The 25172-nt window shown below is 38.6% G+C and overlaps 1 protein-coding gene across 3 annotated transcripts in view; it reads right to left on the bottom strand.

The window, feature by feature from the left end:
• dmd (dystrophin) overlaps positions 1–25172 on the bottom strand; it is a 267135-nt gene that overhangs the window by 122836 nt on the left and 119127 nt on the right. For all 3 annotated transcript variants that reach the window (XM_068590506.1, XM_068590511.1, XM_068590507.1), the window contains exons 12-21: positions 25026–25124; positions 23419–23600; positions 21926–22076; positions 19579–19698; positions 14041–14142; positions 10883–10990; positions 10551–10730; positions 5946–6118; positions 4983–5106; positions 838–916 (exon numbers count right to left, since the gene is read on the bottom strand). In XM_068590506.1, the coding sequence (XP_068446607.1) occupies positions 838–916; positions 4983–5106; positions 5946–6118; positions 10551–10730; positions 10883–10990; positions 14041–14142; positions 19579–19698; positions 21926–22076; positions 23419–23600; positions 25026–25124 (1318 nt within the window). The remainder of the gene's footprint in view (positions 1–837; positions 917–4982; positions 5107–5945; positions 6119–10550; positions 10731–10882; positions 10991–14040; positions 14143–19578; positions 19699–21925; positions 22077–23418; positions 23601–25025; positions 25125–25172) is intronic.

Here is a 25172-nt window from a genome sequence, read left to right as displayed (position 1 = left end):
GAAGGGAGAAATGTTTGCACGTGAAGTTATGAAATGTGATGTTGAAAAAGTAATGTTCAGTAATTATTACGCTGTTGAAGGATTGCCAGATTAATCTTGCGTTAACGTGTTAATCTGCCAGCCCATATACACATATATACACACACATATATATATATATATATATATATATATATATATATATATATATATATATATATATATATACATATATATATATATATACATATATATATATACATATATATATATACATATGTATATACATATATATATATATATATATACATATATACATATTTATATAAGTATATAACTATATATATATAACTATATATATATATATATATATAGTTATATATATAACTATATATAACTATATATAACTGTATATAACTACATATATATATATATATATAGAATGTGTGTCTCTACTATAGGAATCAATGGGCTTCCACACCCCCCCACACATACACACCCCCAAGGAAAAGTATTAATTGAGTATTTCTCTGCATTCAAAAGCCCCAACAATTGCACAAGGACATAGGGTTTGACGGACGAGGAGAAACCTCTCTCTCTCTCTCTCTCTCTCTCTCTCTCTCTCTTTCTCTCTCTCTCTCTCTCTGTCTCTCTCTCTCTCTCTCTCTCTCTCTCTCTCTCTCTCTCTCTCTCTCTCTCTCTCCCTCCCTCCCTGCCTCCCTCCGACCCTCTCTCTATCAGTGTTTCTATGGAGACAAGGAGAGAGGGTGGGACAGGTGGAGGCGTTGCCATGGGGACAGACAGAGTGTGTGTGCACGCATGTGAATGAGCGCTTGTGAGTGTGAGAGTGCACGTTACCCTGCTCGACCAGGGTCTGCGCCGTGCGCGTTGCTTCTTGGAGCTTCCGGTACTTCTCTGGCCGCTCTCTTTCTATCGCCTATGGCAAAGAGACAAAGAGGAAGAGAGGGAGAGGGTGGTGGCCGAGTGAGAGATAGGAAGTTAAAGGAAAGTTAGACAAAAAAGAACAAGCCGACAGCAGAACAATTGTTATTTGCTATCAAGAAAATCAAAGTCCAATTCAGCTATTATTCCCATAAAAAAGGAGCTCCTGTGGATTTTCATCAACCACTTCTGACCTTGTGCTGCTGCAACATTCAGGACAAGCCGAGCATGTCTGGGTATTTTGTGGGCACACAACAGAAAGGTTTGACGAGGACAGGTTGCATTGATCATTGCCTAATCAACGCAGGGGATCAGGAAGTCAGTTTATTCAGGAAATGGTCAACATTTTCAGAATTACGTTGGCTTTCAATTCTCTGATTGAAAGATCGAATATTTACTTCTTCTTTTTTTACAGAAATAATGTTTTTATTCTTATTTGTTATTTGTTGTTCTCCTGATAGCTCTTACAAAACTGTAGAAAATGATAGAGTTAATGGAACGGTGATTGGACTTTACTTGTGTAGAGCTTTTCTAGTCTTCCGACCACTCAAAGCGCTTCAACATTACATGTCATCATTCATCCATTCACACACTGATGGCAGAGTCCACCATACAAACTGCCACCTGCCTATCAGGACACTAACTAACCATTCACACTCATCACCTCGAGCAATTTGGGGTTAAGTGTCTTGCCGAAGGACTCAGCGGAGCCGGGAATCGAACTGCCAATCCCCTGATTAGAGGAGGAATCTGCTCTACCACTAAGGCACAGTTTACAAGAGGAAGTTCAATATCCTGCAATACTGATGGAATTAGTTGAATTTATTAAAAAAAAAAGAAAAAGAAATAAATAAGATGCACGCCATAAATGCAATACAACGACACTGCTTTTACTTCATAGGTGATTTATGTATGTGCGCAAACGCTTCGTAGGCTCACTGACAGGCAGTGTTGATGACTTGCCGACTGGAGCCTGACGTGAAAGCACGTATTGTTATGTAGTTTCCCAACACAGACTGGACGTTTTCCCACTGAGTAAGAAAAACTGAACTGAACTGGAAAACATCAGTATTAAGTTAAACAATTGCTTACTACTGAACCTGATGTTCCAATATAAAATACAAATGTTTTTTCTGGTACCTGTTCAGAAATAAAAGAAAACTGATTTATATACTATATATGTATTTATGTTAATTTGCTGTTGCTCCAGAGTGCCTGTTATATTGTTCTGATAACATTACTTTAAAATAAAAGCATGCAATACACTAGTTATTACTTCATTATTGAATTTAGCGCATAATGCGAATTATTGCAGAAAAATCCCAGCCCTTTTATAAACGTAAAATTTAAAATATTCTCTTCAATAGAAATATCCAACACCTGTGTGACTAGGTTCAAATCATCCAGGCTCATTTTTCTTCCTAAAGTGATGTCCTGGAAGAATTTCAAATTATTATTATTATTATTATTATTATTATTATTATTATTATTATTATTATTATTATTATTATTATCATTATTATTATATAAGCTGCAGCAGATAGCCGAGCTGACAGCACAGCTAAAGAGGAAACCAAGATCAGAGGTGATTTTGAAGAATCTATCTATCTTAAAATTCACCAGTTTGTAACTATTATCAAAGTGCATGTATCATGTTTAATGCCAGTCTAAGTTTTACAGTGCATAGAATCTTCATACACTGTTTATGGTGATTATAGAGGATAGTTGAACTGATTGTTTATGAATGCTTTGTTAGCACATTTATAAATGCTGACGAACAGTTTGTGTTGTGCCTAATCTACAGTTTCAATTGTTTATCATTAACAAACCATGCATCAGCGCTTTGTAAGCCATCTGTAAGCTTTTGCCATTTAAGTGTTTGTAATCCAGTATGAATGTATTCATAAGAGTGAATATTTATTGTTTTCTGCCTCTAATTTAAAGTTGTGGCGAATGGTTTGTGTCAAGAACAAGCACTTATTCAGAAAGTATAATATAGTGAATTATATATATAGTATTATGTATTACGGTGTTTGAATTTAATCTGAAGCTATAGTTCTCAATTCTTACCAAATGTCATCATGCTTAATTTGATTAGTTTGAAACTGCTCAAAACCAATATTTTCATAGAAACAATAGTTTCTATGACAATATGCAAGTAATAAAGCGGTCGCTCATAGTGACGAGGCAACGATGACTAATCAGCAAGCACACAGAAATATGAATGAGCTGTGAATATGCTTACCTAACAACCATTCACTGATCCCCATTGTTCGTCTACTGAGCCCCTTTATCCACCCTTGCCTTTTCTTCTCAATGATTTGCCTTAACTATTTTTTTAATTTATTTTTAAATAAACAGTTTAGGAGAATGAGTTTATTCCAGAGTCTGGATCTTCTCCATTTATGAAGGTTAACAATCCTCAAGTCTTTGAAAATGCATAATGATGTGGTAAAAGCTTCAAAAAATAATGCTATGCTACCTAGAGTCAGTTAAGATTTAAAAAATTAGGTCCAATTACTTTCATTTGTCAAATCATACATATGCAAATTTACGTGTCAAAGAATCAAACGATTTTTCGAGCCACAGCTTTAGCTACTTTCCTTCGAAAGGAACTGGTGGAGATTGACAACAGATCTAAAATGAGGGTGAATATTGGACTAACATGAATCCGGTTGACATCAACGTGACTCCAAATAGCTCATGCTGTTGGTCTGTTATGGCCATGTTACCTTTAAAGTGTGATGTTTTGTCATTGTTCTTTTTACAGTTCATTTCTGCTGCACTCGAGAGGCAACAGTAGAACTATTGCAAAATGAAACCCTTAGGAAGTTTGGGATATTATCATTTTTACACTTTTACTGTGAGAGGTAGATGAGAAGATCAATACCACTTTCACGTCTGTATGTTAAATACGAACCTAAAGCCAAAAGACGTGAGCGTAGCTTAGCATAAAGACTATAAAAAGGGTACAACTAGCTGAAATAGTAAGAGCTTTTACGTGTCTTAAAAAGAGGCAGTTGCCTTTACAGCCTTGCTGTGTTTTCTTTTGCTCATGGAACAACAGTGTAGTTGTTTGTAGCCTAATGTTATGGTAAATGGAAAACGGACTGTGTCGTAGAGTGCTTTTCTAGACTTCCGACCACTCAAAGCGCTTTAACAATACTCATAATTCACCCATTCATACACTGATGGAAGGGGCTACCTGTCCATTAGAACTAACTAACCATTCATACACCGCAGGAACAGCCTGCTCTATGACTTTGTTATCAGTGAAGCTTCAAGGTGATCACATTTTCCCAGCCAGGCCTTCCCAGGCTAAACTAACTGGCTCCAGCTTCAAAGATATGAGCGTAGTCATAATCTTCTCATCTCATACTCTTGGCAAGAAAGGGAAGGAATGCTAAACTATTCCTTCAAGCCACATGGGAAGACATATTTCTTTTGGAACAACAGGTTGTTAAATCTTTATTATTTTCTGCATCGAGCAGACGCTGGTACAGCAGTAAACTTCCTTAATTTTCCTGTTTATCGTGTTTGTTTTTTCCTTTTGAGGACAAATCCAGTGAGTTGACATGCAGAGGTAGCTGCTGCACAAACCTCCACAGTCATTATGAACCCTTTGCTGCACCTAATAGCCTACTTCCACCATGGTACAATGTTGTCCTGTATGCATAATCACAGTTCAGAACGTGAAATGAATTACAAACCCTACTGCGATGGAACCTTGTTATTTCAGCATCAAAGGTCTCAGCAGATTAAGCTCTGCAGGGCATCTCTCAATCCATTCCCCAGCTCCTTCCCCAAACCTCAACCATCCTCATGTAATGCCTATTCCCAAACCTTACCCCAATCCAAACTTTAAAGTCACATCTGATCCCTCAAACAGGCCTTTGAAGAAGCGAGCACCGGTCAAAATGTCCTCACTTTCCAAAACTATCACAATATGTCCTCTAACAGATAGATGTACAGTAACAGATATATGTGCACGCACACGCACACACACACACACACACACACACACACACACACACACACACACACACACAAAGTGTATTTACCTGCACTTTGTCATGCAGCTCCTGGATGCTGCCGTCTTTGCGTGACACAGAGAACTCGGGGCTCTGCAGGATGGCCTCACCGCGAGTCATGTAGCTGTGGACCTCTGTGAAGTCCACGTCAAACCTGAGGACACACAGATACACACATACATGCACTTGGCAATATTATCTGATATGCTGATATCGTTAAGCACAAAAGAGACCTGGTGCTACACTGTTCTATAAAAAGTACATTCACCAGTGCATCCTTTATGGTTCCTGTTAACTATAATTTACAGATAGCCTCATACTTTACAACAGCTGATGACATTTAACGTCCCACTTAGTATTTTCCTTACATGTATTTTGAACAGCGACAAGTATTTACCCCTGTGACTAATATCGGTCACTGCAACTTGGACTTCATTGGCTCCTTTCATTAGATAACTCCAGCTGTTCAGGCAGATTTGCCTCATAAAGGTTATCAGCCAATCAGGGTAACTGGTCAGAATCAGAACCATTTACTGCTTTTGTACTTGGTCTGTACTTGAATAGATATTTTCTAGTCTTCCGACTACTCAAAGTGCTTTAACATTACATGTCATCTTTCACACATGTATACACTAATGGCAGGGAGTCACCTGAAATACTCAAGTGAAGTACAAATTCCTTGAAGGTTTATTTAAGTATAGGACTTGAGTGAATACTTGTGACTTTCCACCACTGCACATATTTACTTGGTTCAGTACACAATACAAGTATTAAAAGGACTTTCATCTCCTAAGTTTCATTTTAAGCACCAGCACATATACTCATTATGTGGAACTGCAGTGTTTCATCACCTACCTGCTGAGATAAGACAGCAGAAAGGGATGCATGTAACTGAACATTTCACACAAGTTAGCAAAGAAACTTTCTAACATTACAAGACCCTTTATTTGCTCATCATGAAAAGTACACCTCAGTGTTGCACAAGGCGCCCACCTTTTCCTGAGCTCGGAATCCACCACGACTTGTCTCTTCTTCTGTGGTGGCGGAGACTCCCGGGTCTGGCGCACTGCAGCCGACACCTTCTCCCTGGAAATCACCTTGGTAACGGTCGCCGTGACAGAGTGGGTCAGCTCAGACTGCTGGGCCGTGCTGACAGATGATGAGAGCTGAACGTACGCGCACATAGAGAAAAAAAATACATCTTAAAAAAGTGCACACAACCGCAGGTTTACAAGGGTCTGTCAAAATCATACTGATCCCACATCACCACTTAACGCACTCCACATCTGTCTGTGTGCCTGTACACACACACACACACACAAACACACATGCGCACACACACGCACACACACACACACACACACAAGTAAAAGTGTAATAGTGTCCTTGAGTCAGAGATCAGCTACATCCAAGTTATCCAATCCAAAATATAAGATAGGATGTGTGTGGGGTTTGAACAGTTGTGTTTATGCATGTATGTACGTGTATGTATATGTGTGTGTATGAGTGTGTAATCAAACAGCTGTGAGATGGCTACGTAGCGACTTGGGATTTCTGCGACTCTGACAGATTGTGACTTCACCACATGATGAGTGAGAGTGATAAATGTGTGTCTTTGTGTGGATGTGACTGTTTTCTTGTGACAGAGTGTGTGTGTGTATGTGAGTGTGTGTGTGTGTGGAGAGAGGGGGGGGAGGATATTTCAACATGGAAAATCTTAACGACAGTTAAGCAGTGAGTGCCACTACTCGGATCGCCCTGCTACCATGGAAACGTGTGTGTGCGTCCGTGTGAACTCAGTTAAAATGGTGGAGACGACGTGTGTTTGCAGAGGTCAAGCTGCTAATTATCTGACTGATTATAATAGGAAAGTGATTGCATGTGTGTGAGAGAGAGAGAGAGAGAGAGAGAGAGAGAGAGAGAGAGAGAGACAGAGAGAGAGAGAGAGAGAGAGAGACAGAGAGACAGAGACAGTGTAACTATACGTGAGTTTATGTATATTTTGTAAAGATTATTTTAAGAGGGGACGGGGGGGGCTACGTTCACATTGAGTTTATATTCTGTCTGTCCCTATTTCTTTAATGGTCAGTATTAAGTTCTGCTACTCCAGTGGGCCATCAGGGTTATAGCTATTTTATAATTGAATTGTTTTTCACAAATACACAACATGTATTATAATTATTTTTCCGTATCATCTTATTTTCTCATTGCACAGATCCTGTCTTCCTCTGTTGCTCTGCCTTCAGTCCTGAGCAGCAGGCTTTCATCCAATCAGATTTTTCACTCCCGTGTCTCTATGCAAAGCAGTTTAAGCAGGCCTTTGCAGATTGTTAACTGACTGAGCGGCGCTGCATAATTAGATTTTTTTAGTCAGCATTTTCATCCCTCCTCTTTAAATACAATTTCACAACATTTGTAAATCTGTCTAAGCAGATATTGTGTTCAAAAATCACTGTAACATCTCCCTACCTTTAAAAGGGCCTCTCAGGCAGTGTTGCTGAAAACTATGTTTGTTATATTAGGAAAGGAAACTTTTAATTAGAAGGAGTGTGTTTCCTAAAATTGAAGTAGTACTTTGCCGCGCTACTGTGCTTTTGAGCACAACAAGTGCTGCTTGAGAGGCAGCACTTCAGGGCATGACAGTTCATTTGCAAACATATAATACGAATAATCCCAATCATCAACCATGTGGAGCTCTCCAAAGGGCTTCAGAAATGCAACATTACTGTCTTTGTCAACTAAATTCCTAAAAGCACAGATATAAATACTGAGATTATGTAGTTAGAAAAGGAGAAGAGAGAACAGATACTAAAGTATGATTGAACTTGTCAAGAAAATTATGAATATAGAGCAGTGCTGATTGAAAGCCACGCCTTCATTACTGTGTTGTTGCTCAGGACAGTGCAGGTAAACAAAAGGATTGTGCATCCAGGGGTCAGTCCAAAATGAATCCCTCCTGTCTCAGTATTCTCCAGGTGTGTAATTTAAAGTTCTCAACGTCTTCAATGACCTCTGTCTCCAAGCAATTTCATCATATCTCCCCATTCTTCAGCCCAAACACTAAGAGGACCCCGTTTCATCACAGCAGTGTTCTTTCAGCGGGCCAAATGTGTCCACAGTGGGTCCATTTTGACATAAAACAGACCGAGTCATCTGTAAGGCTGTTCATCAAAACCAACCAGGTAAACCATCAAAGAGAAGCTACAACTTGTCTTCTAAAGAGGGATTGGTGGTTTAGTTTAGGAGAACCGTTGTCTTCATTGATCCTGTCTCCTTTTGTTCAAGCAGCTATTATTTATTGAGCCTTGAAAAGCTTTTTATTTTAAGTAATCGCCAAAATTGCAGTATTTATCATAGCCGGAAAGTGAAAAAAAATGACATTATGGTCCAATGTTTTACTTTCAGGTGGTGCTTGAACACATCATGTGTGACAAATGCTTATTTCAGAAAAAGACAATCACATCCAAGCTTAAAATTAATTTTGTGTATTCCATGAAAAACAATTCCACATGACTCCACATAAATAAAAAAAACAAATCTTCTCCCCTCGGGTTAACTGCAAAGCCATGACTGAACAACAGTCACATGACATAAATCCACTAAAACTTAAATGTAAAAATGGGTATGTACATAACAAAACTTGTTCTGTAAATAGTTGAATATGTATAGCGACTGGAGACTTGATTTGTATCTAATGTAAGTAACACTAGCCGGTCTTTTTTAAATATAGATTCCATTGATTTCTAATTTTTGTGAAATAAATCTTTAGAGGAATTACACTTTTTTTTCATGATTCACAGCATTCTAAATCGACATATTTGAGTTCTGTCTACTTCGAGAAATCACTGTGCGGTTTCCATAGAGGTTTATGCCACAGGTCTTTGAGTTGAATCTTCATCTTAGTTTTCATTTTACTAACTAATCACAAAATGACGAAGAACACTGAGTGAAGGAATAGAAGTGCAATCAGTTAGACTCTAGGACAGATAACCTGTCCAGACTCTGAGCCCCGAGGACAAAGGCTGCTAAATTCCTTCCATGCTAAGCCCCGATCCCCACTGCTACCATGGGGCCCACACCGTCACTAACTGCACTCCCTGAAGAATTGTCAAATCTTTGGAAAAACTAAAAGCAATTTCAGAAAGAAGTAGACAAAAGGGTGTTCTACAATATGCGTTTAAAGGATGCATCCTGAACGTCACACTGACTGATCAGCAAAAACAAATATAGAAGAAGAAGAAAGATAGACGCTAAAGCTTACACTGTAAAGGTTAATCGCTATATCACCTGTTGATCGAGACGTTTAAAAGCTCCTTAATGATGTGCTTCTAAATTCTGCTAATGTCATCTCCACTGGTTTCTATGTGGAAACTTAACATTTTAGAAATGTATATCTCTCATTAGAGCCTTTTTTGAGCTGGCTCCTGCTCGAGCTGTGATTTGTCAGTTTACATTCAATGATTAATCTTTTTAGCCCTAAACCCCAGTGCCTCTTTTTCGCAAAAAAAAGGTATCTTTTTAAAAAATGTAATTATCTCCGCAACCACATGGTTTATTAACTTCAATTAAATTGCTACAATACTGTAACCTTTGTGTTTAAAAGAAAAAAAAAGTAACTATGAAGTATAAGTACTTATGTAACTCTGTGAACTTGCTGCGGCGACCTTAACGTTTCACTAAACTGGTGATAAGTATCCCTTAACAAAGTTGGTTTTCACTAACAAACACATCCACGTAAACAAAACGGGAGTTCATCTTTTTTTTAGGCCTGAGGCTTCCCTGACCGACAGATGTTTCTGCATCCGGATCAAGCAGAAGCTCCTGAAGATTTAAAGCTGTAGCATGCAAAAATCAAACAAAGTAACTTTTCTATTTTTAAACCCAACATGTTTTTTTTTTTACTAAAGCACCTTTCCAATATGTCAAAGCTTTTTTTTTGCAGTGATTTTCGTTTCAGATTCAGATTTCTTAGGTTTTAATCTTTCTAAAAAGGTGTAATATTAGTACGTGGGATGTTGCCCTGGAAAAAATCGGGAACCACTTGAGGAGGGATTCTTGGCAAATCTTGCTCATAATTAAACTGAATGTTCAAAGGTATGATCTAAATATGATATAAAAGTTGTTTCATTTAAATATATATATATATTTTTTTTTTATAAAAAAATAATAAAATATAGAACTCATTGTCATATGACTACTTGAACATGGGGAACAAGAAAAATGACCCCATATGGAGTGAGGCAAATCGTACTCAAGTAATTGAATGTGTGTTTAAACTGTTTTCAGAGTAAACTGTTTTCAAAAATGATTATTATATAATTTACACGTGACAAAATACAGGGGAAAAACATCTTGACATATTCTTACTGTTTTGATTAAATTATCTAATGATACAATCTGGAAAAACTAGAGAGGATATGTCTCATATCATATTCCATATTTAATGTGAGCATAGGGTTTTTCATTTGCTAACGTTGGCAAGCCAGCTGAAAAGAGGCAACATATGGGACAACTTTGGAGTTACCGGGACTTGCGTTGCTCTGAATTTGTTAGAGGTTAACAAAAGTTGTAAAAGCTAACTGAGCATGTGCAGTGTACCTGGGAGCTGCTCATCTCCAGACTCTGGATCAGTCTGTCCCAGCGCTGGGCAAAGCTGTCCAGTCTGGCTTCCAGTTTGCTGGCCACCTCTTTGTTCTTGACGCTGGACAGAAGGTCCTGACTCATGGAGCACAGCTTGTCCATGGTGGGACGCTTCACCTCCAGGTCGGCTTTCACCGTCTGATGGAACATACATACATACACACGAACAACAAATGATGGGGATGTAAGCGCTCCTAGTTTTGTACAGGACTTACGCCAAAGTTCCGTCATCTATATTCCTCCTTTTTGCAAAATGAAAGGGATAGTAGCTCCGCTACTGGGAGACTCACAGCAAGACGGCGGAGGCAGGTCACAGTCTCCGCCTGGTCCTTCAGGTTGGAGGTCTTAATGGAGCGAACCAGCTCCTCCTTCTGACTCAGCCAGGAGTCAAATAGACACTGTGGGGAAAGGAGCGAAGTGAAAAAAAATATATATACTTTTCTGTCCCTTGATTTGGGGCATAGAAGTTAACAAAGCAGAACTTAGGGTTCTCTACTTCTGCCCTGAAAATCACCTTCACCACTTCAGTAAAAGAGAGAGGAGAGGGGAATAAAGAAGCACGGATGAAAGGAAGATGACGTGAGAGAAGAGAAGAGAAAAGGAAAGAGAATGAGTGGAAGTGAGAAAAGGAGAAGGGTCAATTAGGGTAAAGGAGAGGAAAGAAGACAGAGTAGTTGAGAAGAGAAGGATAAAAGAGAGGAGAGGTAATAAGGAGAGGAAACAATGAGGGGAGGAGAGGAAAAGAAATGTGGAACATAAGAGGAAGGAAGTAGATGAGATGAGATCCATAGAAATTAAAAAGGGATGGATGGAGGGATGGATGAAAGTATGGATGGATGGAGGTCAGAGAGGAAAGATAAGAGGAATGAGTAAACAGGAAGAAAAAGTCATCATGTGGGAGGCGGTGTACAGGCGCTCATCATCTCCTGTTGGTATAGACGTCTGTAACCGCGGCATCTTCCTCGGGCTTCCTGTGACAGCATCTCTGCCTCCGTCCAGGTTTACAAGGGGAACGCTTCTGTTATCAGCACACGGACAGTTCATTTGCAACCGGAGCCCGGCGCACTAATAGTTGAGCAAGCATTTAAAAAATTGAATCCAATGCATTTCCTGATGTTTCTGAATAATTAATCACATTATATTAGGTTCTTATGGATGTCTCGAAGCCATTGCAGCCAATTATACCAAATTATAAAACGCAGTCGAGAGTTTATTTCATGATAAATCAATTTATACCTATCTGTGTAACCAAGTAATCAAATGAGCTCAAGACACCCCCGATATGAAATTACATAAATCTCTCTCTCTTGCTTGTGTGTGTGTGTGTGTGTGTGTGTGTGTGTGTATATATATATATATATATATATATATATATATATATATATATATATATATATATATATATATATATATATGCAGAGTTACTTTTAAATTGTAAATCTTCAGCATACAACAACTGTATCATCTAGATAGTGCTATTGAACAAAAATATAAAGTTTTTTTTTTTTATTGAACCTAATTGAACCGTATTGATAATACTAACAATAAATTAATTTCTCTTCAGTACTGCCAATGTTAGAACATCAAAAGTAAAAGGAACAGTAAAGAAAGGGTGACTGTGACCCAAAGGATGACAAAGCAAATTTAATTTTGGGCTTTTGATTAAAGCTGATCAGTTAATCATGTATAATCCCATGTTGTGATTTCAGCTTCCTCAATTATTAATCACTGAACATGAACAGATCGGATATCGGGACAAGTTTAATTTCCTTTAAAGTCAGCGGTGGCTAAAAATATCTTCTGCAAAGAGGCTGACAAAGGAAAAAGAAGCTACAATGGCATACTAAAGAGCAATCTAATTCATAATTCTGATCAAAATACATTTTACGCTGTGGATAAGTCCTAGCTTGTTTTAGGATGAAGGAATACAACGTTTTGTGAACAAACATCTGTGCATATTTTTTGCTGCTTTGTTGCAATCTGCAGGTAAAAATTTTTTTCAAGGGATAGGCCGGTGGGTCCTCCACTTTGCAACATCATCCAGTCAAGTTATAATGTGTCCAATTCTTTAGTTTATGACCAAATATCTTCAAAAAATGATAACCCATTGATATCCCATTGAGCCTCCGCTGTATTTTAGTTTTAAGAGTCGACTAGTGCCACATGTTATCAATACTTAATGACTTGTCTGTTCGGCCATTTTCTCTGACAATTACAACCCAAATTCCTTATCTGCAAAAGGACAAATGCATGTTAACGCTTTTGAGCGCAAATATCCCCTTCACGCCTTGCATTAAATACGTTTTGGGTGACCTGATTGCAATGTTTGACCACATGAAAGTACAGATGTAAAAACACCCAAAGGACTGCGACCCCATCAGACAAATGCCTCTGGAGACCTGTTTGGTTTTCAACCCACATACAACAATTACTTGGGCGCTAATGTCTAACATGTTGCGTCATTAAAGCAGGACAAATTAATGAAATCTCCACTGGATACCAAGTGTGAATGTAATTAGGTTAAATCATATCTAGATACAATCGGTACATGGGACACATTTTAATGCAAGGTGTGAAGGGGGTCTAAGTGAGCCACACTACACCTCGATCGCATTGTAATTGGGTCTGAGCGGGTGTGAATGTAATCCATTTGGTCTTTGATTCTCAAGATGTTTATATGCCCATGTTGGTTGACAAGTCCACCAGTACCACCCTTTTGTATTTACATCTTGCAATTGGCTCACAATTTCTACAGAACCCAGAGAACTTTTGTTTAATAGAGTCGTATATTGGCAAAGATCTGACAATACAATATGTATCATGCATGATACTAGGGGTGTAAGAAAATTGATACTTGAGTATTGCGGAATCATGTTTTCATGATACTGTACCTGTTCCGTAAGACACTATACATTTTTAAGTAATGGTTTAAACTTTACATGCAAAGATTTGTGGCAGACAGGGACTCAGATTGGACCAAACATCATGTCTCAAAATGTGAAACAAAAGTTGCAAATAAGTATCACAATATACTGAATTGTAAAACCTTCAACATGATACATATTGTATCATATTGCCAGATTCTTGCCAATACACATCTCTACATGATACACACACAGCGCAAAGATCTAAATTTGAGTTCAAGTTAATATGACGCTTCAACAATCTGAGTCTGACGGATCAAGTGGTTTCTTCTGAAGTTACATTGACAAGTTCATTCTTTTTGTCACCATCCTCCATGAACATGAAGTCTGTTTCAGCTTCAAATGTCTCTTAAAGCCTGCGGAATGCGGGAGGAGACACGCTCCGGATAATCTAATCTCATTACACATGCAGCAGATACTGCTGTGATCCTGCCCCAGCAAGTCTCACACACACACGCACACACACACACACACACACACACACACACACACACACACACACACACCCGCGCACGCACACCTACCTGTTCATTAGTAAAGTGCTGCCATTTCAGTAAAATCTCCTGAAGCAGAATCCAGCGTTCTTCCGTCCATCTACAAATGGCTGCCCAGCGGTCACCTAGCACCTGTGCGCGCACACACACACACACACACACACAAATATTTGATTAATGTCTACATTAGCAAAATAATTCCCTTTATTTTTTTACCCTGATACATTTTCATCATGTTGCCTCAAAGGCTGACAAATTCACATGTTCACTGCGTTGATGGTGATTGTAGGATGTATGATAATATTCAGAGGAGAAAAGGACAGAATAGCTCTTCATTCTGTCAAAGTGAATGGAGTCCATATTAGTAACTCTTAAACTATGGTGATCAGGAGTTTAGTTAAAATGAAATAAAGGATACAGAACTGGATTTTAGATCACTTTTCATTCATCACAATACATGTGAAGTTATATGTCATTCAGTGTTTGTGAAAATGTATTGTTTTTTTAATTTGTTTTTTAAAAATTCAATATCTGCTAATTGAATTGCAGATATTTAACTGTACTGTAAAACATATGGCCAAAGTTTAGGCACACTGTCAACATACTTAGATACATACATAGTATGTTTTGGCACCAAAATATCACAAAATTGACCTGAACCAATATCACATTTTGAATCTCATAGTGCAGATGGAATAACATGTGGTGAATAAACATTTTTATTACACTTGCTTTTCCGTATGTTTAATTTACGCAAGTACTACGTTATGGAAGCAATTAAATGCTGCAATTAATTATTATTAATAACTATTTTCGGTAACAATTTACTTTAAGATGTTCTTGTAAATTGAAGCATTTCAAACTAACATTATGGGAAGCATTCATCAGATGAATTAAGATGTTTTTCAAATTAAAACATGGTAAATAAAATGCACTTTTCTAGGATTAAATCCACAACCATGTGATGAATGGACAATTCTCCCTAAACTCTAAAATAAATATGTCAATGCTATAAATTCTGTGTGGTATCTAAATGTCAACATTAAAAGGCCAGTGTGTAAGATTTCAATGGATGTTTTAGCACAAATAGAGTATGATAATCATAACTATATCTTTCTAGAAGTGTATAATCATTGAAACTAAGAATCAATGTGGTGTCGTTCAGTCAGTGCGTTTACATGATGCTATTAATTCGAATCTTGCTTTAGTCGGACTATGCTCTCTTTCGGGGCAACTGCTGTTATCCGAATATACATGGCAGTGAATAAATCGAATCATTGGCCGAATGCATGTCATATCCGATACGATAGGTGGCGCTGTTTTCATTACATGGAGTGGTGATACAGCCATCTCCGCTTGACCTCTTCACTCTTCATAAAGGAGAGAACCCCGCTAGCTTCGGTGGTTGTCGGGGAGCTAGCGCAGAGCAAACGGGGAACTAGCAGCAGCGCTAGCTGGCTACACCAGGGAGCTAGTAGAGACACCCACCGAAGGTACTATCGGCTCGTAACCCGACTTTTACGTTTTGTTTGTTTCTGCCGGCCGTGACAACTTATCGTCTCTTTCGACTTCCGGGTCACGACCTGGGAGGGAGGGAGGGAGGAGGCGGCGGGATCTTGAGCATGCGCACAAACGCATTGTCCAGTTCCGATCCGATTCAGCGTTTACATGCAGCGTTATTCGAATTATCAATCGAATCGAATCGAGTTATCCAGGGGTGTTAATCGGATCGTAGTCGGACCACAGTTATTCGAATAAAGGTGTTTACATGAACTGGATAATTCGATTTTAGTCGGACTAAGCCAGTTATTCGAATCCATGTAACCGCACTGACTTAGACAGACTCCTTCATGTCGGGGTAGCGAGTCGTCTTTGTGGACTTTGCCATGTTACACGTGCATGTAAATGGCGTTCCATCAGTTTTGTCTTGGAAAGGAAGGAGTTTGTTTGTTTGCATCAGCACCAAATCCAACACACTGTCGTGATGACTAAGGTATGAATCTTCATATACTTTTACAGGCACTTTCCTACATTTTGGGCATATTTGATGTATTATTCTATTTTTTTTAAATGGTCAAGCCTATACGAGTTGAACACAGAATGTGCACACACACACACACACACACACACAGAGGCTGTGAGTTGCAAAAGTTTATTTTTCCTGACTCTGTTGTATCGGCATATTGGCAGCAGGCTGTTCGCTGAATAAAAATGTGAGAGACGTTCTTCTGTGCCGTTAACTTGGCATAAACAAAACCTACAGTGTGTCCACGTAACCAAGTCATCAGCATGATAGAGAGAGGAGGATGGAGGAGAGGAAATAAAAGACAATGAGATGCAAAAGAGACTAAGAGAGAGAGAGAGAGAGAGAGAGAGAGAGAGAGAGAGAGAGAGAGAGAGAGAGAGAGAGAGAGAGAGAGAGAGAGACCCAGCAGGTTAATCTTAAGATGAATGGCCTGTAATTAATTAAGTGACAGTTCAACAGCAGGGAGAAACCAGGAAAGACACCTTCTATTTGCATTTTTACATCCCGACACGCCCCGTTCTCTCTACTTTTATCCCTCTTATCTTGTGTTTGTAATAACCAGCACTGCAGGAAACAACACTCACAAACCGCCAGAAAATCAAAGACTGGTGTTGCATTTTGGTTTCTATTGTTCTGCATTGTAATTGCTAAATCTGACTTCAAGCTACTCACAGCAGCATTGTCCATTTGATATATAACTGGTGCAAATTACATTCCTCTCTCCTTTGGTTTCTGACCTAAGTTTCACATTTTTCACCTAATCAGCTTTTGGTGCAGAGCAACTTCCTTTTATTCAAATCTCTTCAACCCTTTTCTCCCCAAGGAAGAGCTTCAGTCGCAGCCAATTATAAACATTACTTCATTTCCTCTTTGTGTGTGTCGCCAACGACAACCAAATCTGCTTCAGCTCGCTCACTGGAACCTTCTCCAAAGATAATAAATTGAACTTCCCGATACAAAATCACCATACATCCCCCTTTTGTTCTCACGCAAACTTCCAATTTTCCACTAAATAAATGCATGAATAAGTACAGGAATAAATAAATAAATACTTACAGTTTTTCCAATTGCGAAACGACAGTGGGCACAACTGGAGTCACATGTGCAAAACTCTAACTACAGTCTGCACTACCAACAGTCACCTGAGCTAAACAGTTCACATCACCTGCAAAACTCATTCCAAGCAACACAACTCGTAACACATGGCTCAACACACGCACAGTGCAGCCAAACACTATGCACAACCCTCACTGAGATAACACACACTGTCACTCAGAACACACTGAGAGTAAAAACACTAGCATCAAACACCAACACAGGAAATACAAACATCATCTTTACAGTTTGAACTATTTCAGTGACTTCATACAAAGTAATATTTTTTTCAAAGAAAAGAGTGACATTCTTTCCAAAATGAGTCTTTCTGAGCTCTACCTATGTATACTGTAATATATATAATATATATATATATATACTGTAATATATATTGTAATATATATATATATATATATATATATATATATATATATATATATATATATATATATATATATATGTGTGTGTGTGTGTGTGTGTGTGTGTGTGTGTGTGTGTGTGTGTATGTGTGTGTGTGTTCACTAACAAGTCTAAAACAAGACACCTGCTTAGCCTTTCAGCTGAAATTGCAATCAGCAGTGTTTGAAAGGCACAAGGCTGAAATCTTTTCCGTTTTCAATGTGTGGTTCACAGTTTTGACAGCAGTGTGTTAGCATTTGAACAAAGTGCTGTAAATCCACAGTGTTGTGCAGGCTGTGGTTAAAGTCATGGGATAAGTGTGTAGAGTTTTGAAAACTGTGTTTACAGTTTTTTTTGATCGCTAAACGGCAGTGGGCACAATGTGCAAAACTCTAACTACAGTCTGCACAGCAGCAGTTCATGTGGACCAAACTCTAGTTCTTTTTTCATTGCTTGAACACAGTTTTCAAAACTCTACAGATGGATGTATCCGGTCTTTTTTCAAAATAAAACATTTTAAGACGTTTTCTTCTTTTTCAAAATAATAAAATTAATATTATTTTTAAACTTTTTTCAACGATACCGGGCTGCGATCCGGGGGTTGGGGACCGCTGGTTTACACCACTGGTTTCATTTGTAATAAGTCAGTGTGAAGATAAAAAAAAAAAAAAAAGAATACTAAGCCAAAATGTATTTCTTATTTTATCCTTCTGGACTAAATTAACAAAACTAGGAGTGAAAGAGACCCGAGAGAGAAGGAACATCAGATCTGTGTGAAGAGATGAGGAGCCTGTAACCTTACACAACTTTTCTTTAAACCAATCACCAACTTACCTTATATACAGCAGGGTTACTTAAGTAAGCATGTCCTGATGCTATGCTTATGCAAATGTTGAGTGGGCAACCGTACACTCGACATTTGCATAAGCATAGCATCAGGACATGCTTACCTAAATAACCCTGCTGTATATAAGGCTGCACACTTTGCTGCATGACAGCCTTCAGCAAGCAGCACAGGAGTGGCAGGGCGATGGCTCCGCGTTTGCTTATAGAATTAGCATTACAATATCGTAATCTCCATTCTAACTCACACAAGTTATGCCCTCTGGACTCCATGGACACAAAGGAGGGAGCCTGATGAATACACACCCAGTAAATACCTCATTCATGAATTTTAAAGCTTTTACGTGTCATAAAAAAAGCAACAAGGGTCTTAGAAAGGTCAATTAAGTTTTAGAAGATCTTGAAGAGATTTTCCAAAGAAGGAAAAAGCTTACTGCAACATCAACAACCAGCTCTACTACAAGTTGGCGAACTAAACCCCAAATGCAACAAGTGTTTATTGAGCCAAAAAGCAGACTTTTCTGACCTCAGTCGGAGGTTTAGAATTGCAGCACTGCAAACAAGTCAGGAAGTGCTTCAATGGTACAGATGCTGTTCTATTTCTTCTTGTATCAACAGCTTGGCCAATCAATTTCAAAGTGAGATACCTTCCAGAATCTGTATCCTGGACAACGGGCAGTGATTGTGTGATATGGAGCCGCTAGCTGCACTTTAGGCGAGAGTATGAGAAAGAATTCTGGTCGCAGTTCCAATAGATTTCAGCTTGATTGTTTGCAGGGTATGGGATTAACAAGGGAAACAAAGGCCCATACATCAGACGCTAAGACAAGCGTGAAGAATAAGCCACACAAACAGGCAGCAAAGCCTGGCTCCTGGCTGGACTCTTACGGAGTAAACAAAATCAGCAGAAAGCTGCAACACAAGACAGCAAAAGCACATCTCCCAGGCAAGGTCTAATTACTGCACAACACCAAAAACAAAACTATCTCTCATTCAATCTGTTTTTCCCGAGTAACAACAACCTCTGAGCTTACTGAGAGAGGGAGAGTGAGAGAGAAAGACAATTGTTTTTTTTTTTTAAAGAGATGAATATCATCTTACAGGGCATTTGTCTTCCTACAAAATCTCGGCGTAATCAGCAAAGGGTGTGCAATGTGAGCATGCTCAACATAAGATTTTATTTTTTGGCGACAGTGAGTCTTTACCTGAAGTTTGCTCTCCAAAGCGGCAGTGGCGCTGTCTCCGCTGGTCTCGTCCACCACCACCACCATGTGGGTCAGAGAGTTCACCCTCACCTGCTCCTGCTCCAGGTCCTCCTGCAGGAGCTGCAACGCAAGAGGAGATTACATTTCACTGGATATGTCAATTTATTGCAAGAATATTTTGTTATTCATACATTTTGTAAAAACTGATGCACTGCAACGACCGCCTCGACAACCAAATAAAGGATAAATATGGCTTGAGATCAGCAGCTGGAATAAAATGATAGTATTATGTTGCTGATATGAACTTGCTACTGTTATATGATGGTCATGCAATGGGTTAGCCACAACAGCATTTATTCTCAAATTTGGGATTTGATTTTATGTATTGTGTAGATAGTATTACCCGTGTTTCTCAATCTCATTCTCTTTTCAATTGCCACTTCATCTTCTTTCAGTATTTCAATTGAAATGTTTCAACAGCATGTTTTCAGCAGCATATATAAACAATTTCTTCAGAAAATGTATTCTTCTCTAAGTGTTGGTAAATGAATTGTCTCGTTAAGCCTCAAATCCCTACCACAAATGTGAAAGTGTATTTTGGTCATGTTGTCTAAACTGCTGCCATCAGGAGTATACAGTCAAAGTTTATCTGAAAGTTTTCATTTCCTCAAAAAGGATTTCTCTATTGGTTGCAATCCCAGTCCAAATTAAATTTGAGTGTGCAGAAGGGAAATTGGTTGCTGAAACCACACACAAGATAAATAGTTTCTGAGTACACTGTGTTTATTTCTGTGACAAACCTATGATTTCAGCAGCACATTGTGTTTGGTGTCTGTCCACGCTCTTTGGGGGAAATTGTTTAGCAATTTGTGATTGGTGGTAATTTAACCAATCAGAGGTCATTTTTCTTTTCCCGCTTTTGAAGTGGCAGAGAAGCCAAAACAAAAACAAACCTGATCCTCAATGTTTGCCAAGTTAATTTAATTTGAGCCGATTCTATGTGCTTTGCTCTATAGACGTTCTTAGTTTTCAGAGCCTTTCAAGCACTTATAGTCAATGTTAGCAAAATACTGATATGACTAATTATCAGATTTATATTATATAAATGACTATATTAATATTAAAATATACAGACATATATTTTTGAAGTGCTAGATGCTTGAAAATACATTAAAATGTTGCAATATAGGACAATAGGGGTATGATATAATTAAATAAAGTCTTATACAGTTAATCTATGTAAACATACTGAAATGTGCATTATCCTGGATAATATACATTTAACCTCAAAAAACATTAGAGCTCAAAATGTTGAGTTGAAACATTTGAAATACTGAAAGAAATTAAAGGCAGTTGAAATGCAAAGATGAAGATTCAGTTTTGTTTAAGTGGAGTTTAAATTGGAGTTTAAACAGTGAAAAGAGTTGAAGCGTTAAGTGTTAGTCACAGGTTGTAGTGGTGAAGTCAGTTGAAGTGGTCCTGACAGGAACTAGTGCCACTGCAAGTGAAACTAAAGGTGTTGGCTAAAGGGTACACATTGAAAGTTGTTGAAATTAGATTATGTGTTGTAGCTTCCTTTAAAACATTTTTTTTAGAGTATCTACCTTCAAATCAAAAATAAATTAAACTACTTTTGTATAACTGCATAAAACTTTTATCTTGGACATTTTGGTAGCAAGAATGTCGAATCAATTCCAAGTTCTTGAAAGTCAGCAAATCAATTAGTGCATGCCTTTTCTTTCATGACGCTAGGATGAGAAAATAGTTGAATGTGCAAAGCTCAAGCCACAGTTTGGTCGGTTTGCTGTGCTTAGCTTTCAAAGATTGCCAGCATGGTTGACTAGTGGGCTACAAGACAACAGACCAGGTTTTTTTCTTATTGTCCATTCTGTGGAACAGACGACAAAAAAGTGGTTTGTGTTAAGCCAACGTCGGACAGTTTTCCTGACTTTAGACATTGCTATCCCCACAGTGGCTGAATGGATTTAAACCATTCAAAATGCATTTGTAATGGCAATCTCCCTACTTTCAACTTAAGGAGCTCATGTTAAAGCTAAAATTGTTAACTAGCTTGAGGTGATAAAATGTGCCAGTGACTGTTGTCATATCAGACGGCAAAATCTGGCGAAAGCTTTTATTTTTCTATTTTCTAATACTTCAAAATGCGCACCAAAGTATGTGAATGAAAACATTGTAAACTGCATATGTGTCCCGCGGAAAAGGAAAGCTTGACAGACTCAGAAACTGTAACTATAAAGATGGTGGGTCTTGTCAAACAGTCAATGAACAAGATCATTTAAGCTTGATAACATAAACATGGGTTAGTTACTGTTGAGCAGCTGCCCACCTTGTGCTCTTCCACTTGGTGTTTGATATCCTCCAGGTCAGGACCCAGTGCTTGAGCCCCCATTCTCTTAATCCGGGCCTCTGTCAAATCTAGCCAGTCCGTGAGCTGCTTCAACTGCTGGTGCTGCAGGTCCATCAGGACCTCGTGGAGTCTGGGGGGTGAAACACAGTTCAGTGAGCTGTCAATCACATGTTAATACTGCGGGGGTCGGAGCTCATAAGAACAGCTCAAGAACAGTTCAGAAGGGCAGATGAAAGTCTGGTTCAACACGCTGATGCCCCAAGCAGTGATTAGTGCTGATCTAATTGGTACAAATGCTAAAAGCCACCTATCCTGTTCTTATTCACCCCCATAATAGACCCTTGTTGTATTTGTCTAAGTAGTATTTGGTAATGCAGGCCATGTCTGCACAGCTTTTTTGCTTGAATCAACACTATTATCAAACAAGATAGCTGAAGAGTTATTTAAATTTGGCTTGGTGTCAGTTATCATCGGATTCACCATAATTAGAAAGACCGCTGTTCTTTGTATCCATGAATGCTGGCTACTGTGGGGACATTGTGTAAAAAGAGATGAAACTTCATTCATAACCCTAAATTGAGTTTGAAAAAAAGCATGTGAAACCATTTGTGTGTGTGTATGTTTGAGAGTGTGTCGACATTTTTTTATTGGGGGCAAATTCTTTCTCTCACACTTCTCCTGAAGCTCTTTTTCGCTGTCTCCCCAGTTATATTTTCAAAATCTGTCGCGAAAACCATTGACTCTTTTACTTCATCATATATTATTAAAAATAAAACTCCTCATATTGTGATAAACTCTCAATGTAATAAACAAAACTAAGCAGAGTGGTACTTTGAGCTAAGTGATAATGATGGAACAGCATCATACACACAATGACATTGCTAACCTGCTTATGTTTGAAAGGTGGAACGTTTACCATTTGAGTGTTAGCATGCCAATTAGCACTGGACACAAAATAAAGCTTAGGCGGATGGGAATGTCATTAGTGTTGCAGGTATTTGGTCATAAACAAAAATATTGGACAAATCTAAATTTTGACATGATATTGAACTAAGTCAGTGATTTTAAATCACTATGCAGCGGCACACCAGTGTGCCGTGAGAGATCGTCAGGTGTGCCATGGGAAAATGTTTAATTTAATTGGTTGCAACAAAAAACATTACTAGTTGCTGCAATTCATTTTCCATTGTTGAGCGTCTGACCCTGCGATTTAGTTGCTGGCATAGTAATGAAATACTCTTCCATGCCGGTAGGTCGTACAATAATTGCGAATTATATATGTTGTATTATGCTACAATGTAACAGTTTGTAACGTTTTTGGTTGTTGGTGTGCCATGTGATTTTTTTATTGGAGATAATGTGCCGCGGCATAAAAAAGGTTGAAAAACACTGACCTAAGTTATTACAATTGATCCAGATAAAAACCTTAATATCAGTACCAAGTACCAATCTAAAAAAAACAACGTATCTACCTGCTCTGTCTCTCCATGCTGGCCACTCTCAGGTGCTCCCACCGGGAGTTCAGGAGGTTCATCTGCTCCCTGACTTCCGAGTCCTCGTCTTCACTTAAGTTCCCCTCCCCTAATAGGGCGGCGCCGGCCCTGAGGACCCGCCCCACACTGCCTTGGTGGGTGGTCAGCTCCACCATGTACCCCTGATGAGACACAGAGCAAAACATTCCTCACAAATATTCACAACGATTCCCCTCATTTGACCTAATTACCCCTCCAAAAGGAGAGGATTGCCTCTCATCAGTAGTCCCACTGAATGACCCTCATTCAATTTACCTGATCTCAAAGTACATTCTCAGCTCTCACCTTAGTGCTTCATCTATTCTCTTAGCACTCTTGTAAAATCCTTCTCGGGTCTCACAGCAAAATGGTCAGGGTGCATTTAATTTTGACGGCATAAAAGTCAATTGTAAGCCAGTGATCCTGTAAATCCACATCCATTAGAGTTAATTCCACACTCACGTACCCTCTTTACACCTTTCACTAAAATGTGTTTTGGGTTGATCGGATTCAATCAGACAAACCTTGACCACATGAAAGTACCTGTTAATGCCTCTAAAACGCATTGAGTACGGTGGTCAGAAAGACACATTTTGACCACAAGTGTAAATGTGTGATTGGAAATACAATAGTGCACGTGACTGACCATAGACTGTATATGAGAAGTGGACGTAGTGATTGGACGTAGTTGTTGGTTTGTTGACTGATGTTTTGAAGCCTTGAGTTTGCTGTTGCCGGATTACAGCGGTCAGCGTGTTTTTTTTCTCCCAACTATGCTAAATCAGCTCTAAAACAGACTCTGCTTAGTGGTCTATTTTACTCTAAATGGGACCATCATTTATAAACTCATGTTTATAATGTTTAACTGAGGGAATAAATCAAGTGATAATTAGGTAAATGTTCTTATAGACTTCTATACAATACATTTAAACTGCCGAGAGAAGCCTCATTTTACTATTTCAGGAATTAGCTACATCCCCAACAAATTCAAGTTTTCTGTTCGGTTTTATTTTCAGTCTGCTGCCTTTTTTCCAGATGTTTGTTCGCCTTCCATCAACAAACAGCAGACATTGTTTTTTTTAATGGCACACTTTACACTCATTATAGCCTTTCAAGCCTGATCCTTCAGTGTAGTGAAGAGTGGCTCATTATTTTCTCTAACTACACACTTTGACTCGTTATTGGACATGGTATTTTGTTATGGATTGATGGCTGCTATTACCTTTCACATCTTTGTTGTTCTTTAGCTTGATTGTATCTGTGCTTCACTGACTTAAAAGTAACAGAAACACTAAGAATTCTATTTTTGGTTGACAGCTACAAACAGAGTCATATTATTACTACTCTGTTACCACTGCAAGAAGCTATGGTGGTAAAATATTCACCATCTCATTATAATAGCACAATTAACATCTAATTATAGTATCATTTCTGTGCTTGCCCTGTCATGAAACATGGATGAAGCATTGTGGATTAATTGTTTACAGTGGTATTGAACAGATGATTTGTTTAAAGAAAAAAGGCTGTTCTGAGAATATATTAAATGACTTTACTGCTCTGGCTCTCACCTCATGAGTGTGAAACTGCTCCTTCACCTCCTCCACATTGTTGGAGATGGAAGGCTGGCCCTGGAGCCCATCTTCAGCCGACAGCAGCCATGTCAACACCTACACATTTCAATTGCCAAAACATAGTTCAGTTTTTCTTATAAAAAA

The sequence above is a fragment of the Clinocottus analis genome, unplaced genomic scaffold (genome assembly GCF_023055335.1).
Source record: "Clinocottus analis isolate CAN_PGR_092001 unplaced genomic scaffold, fCliAna1.0.p SCAF_24, whole genome shotgun sequence".
NCBI lineage: Eukaryota > Metazoa > Chordata > Actinopteri > Perciformes > Cottidae > Clinocottus > Clinocottus analis.
Note: the sequence above shows the minus strand (reverse complement) of the source record. Positions and strands in the feature narration are given on the sequence as shown.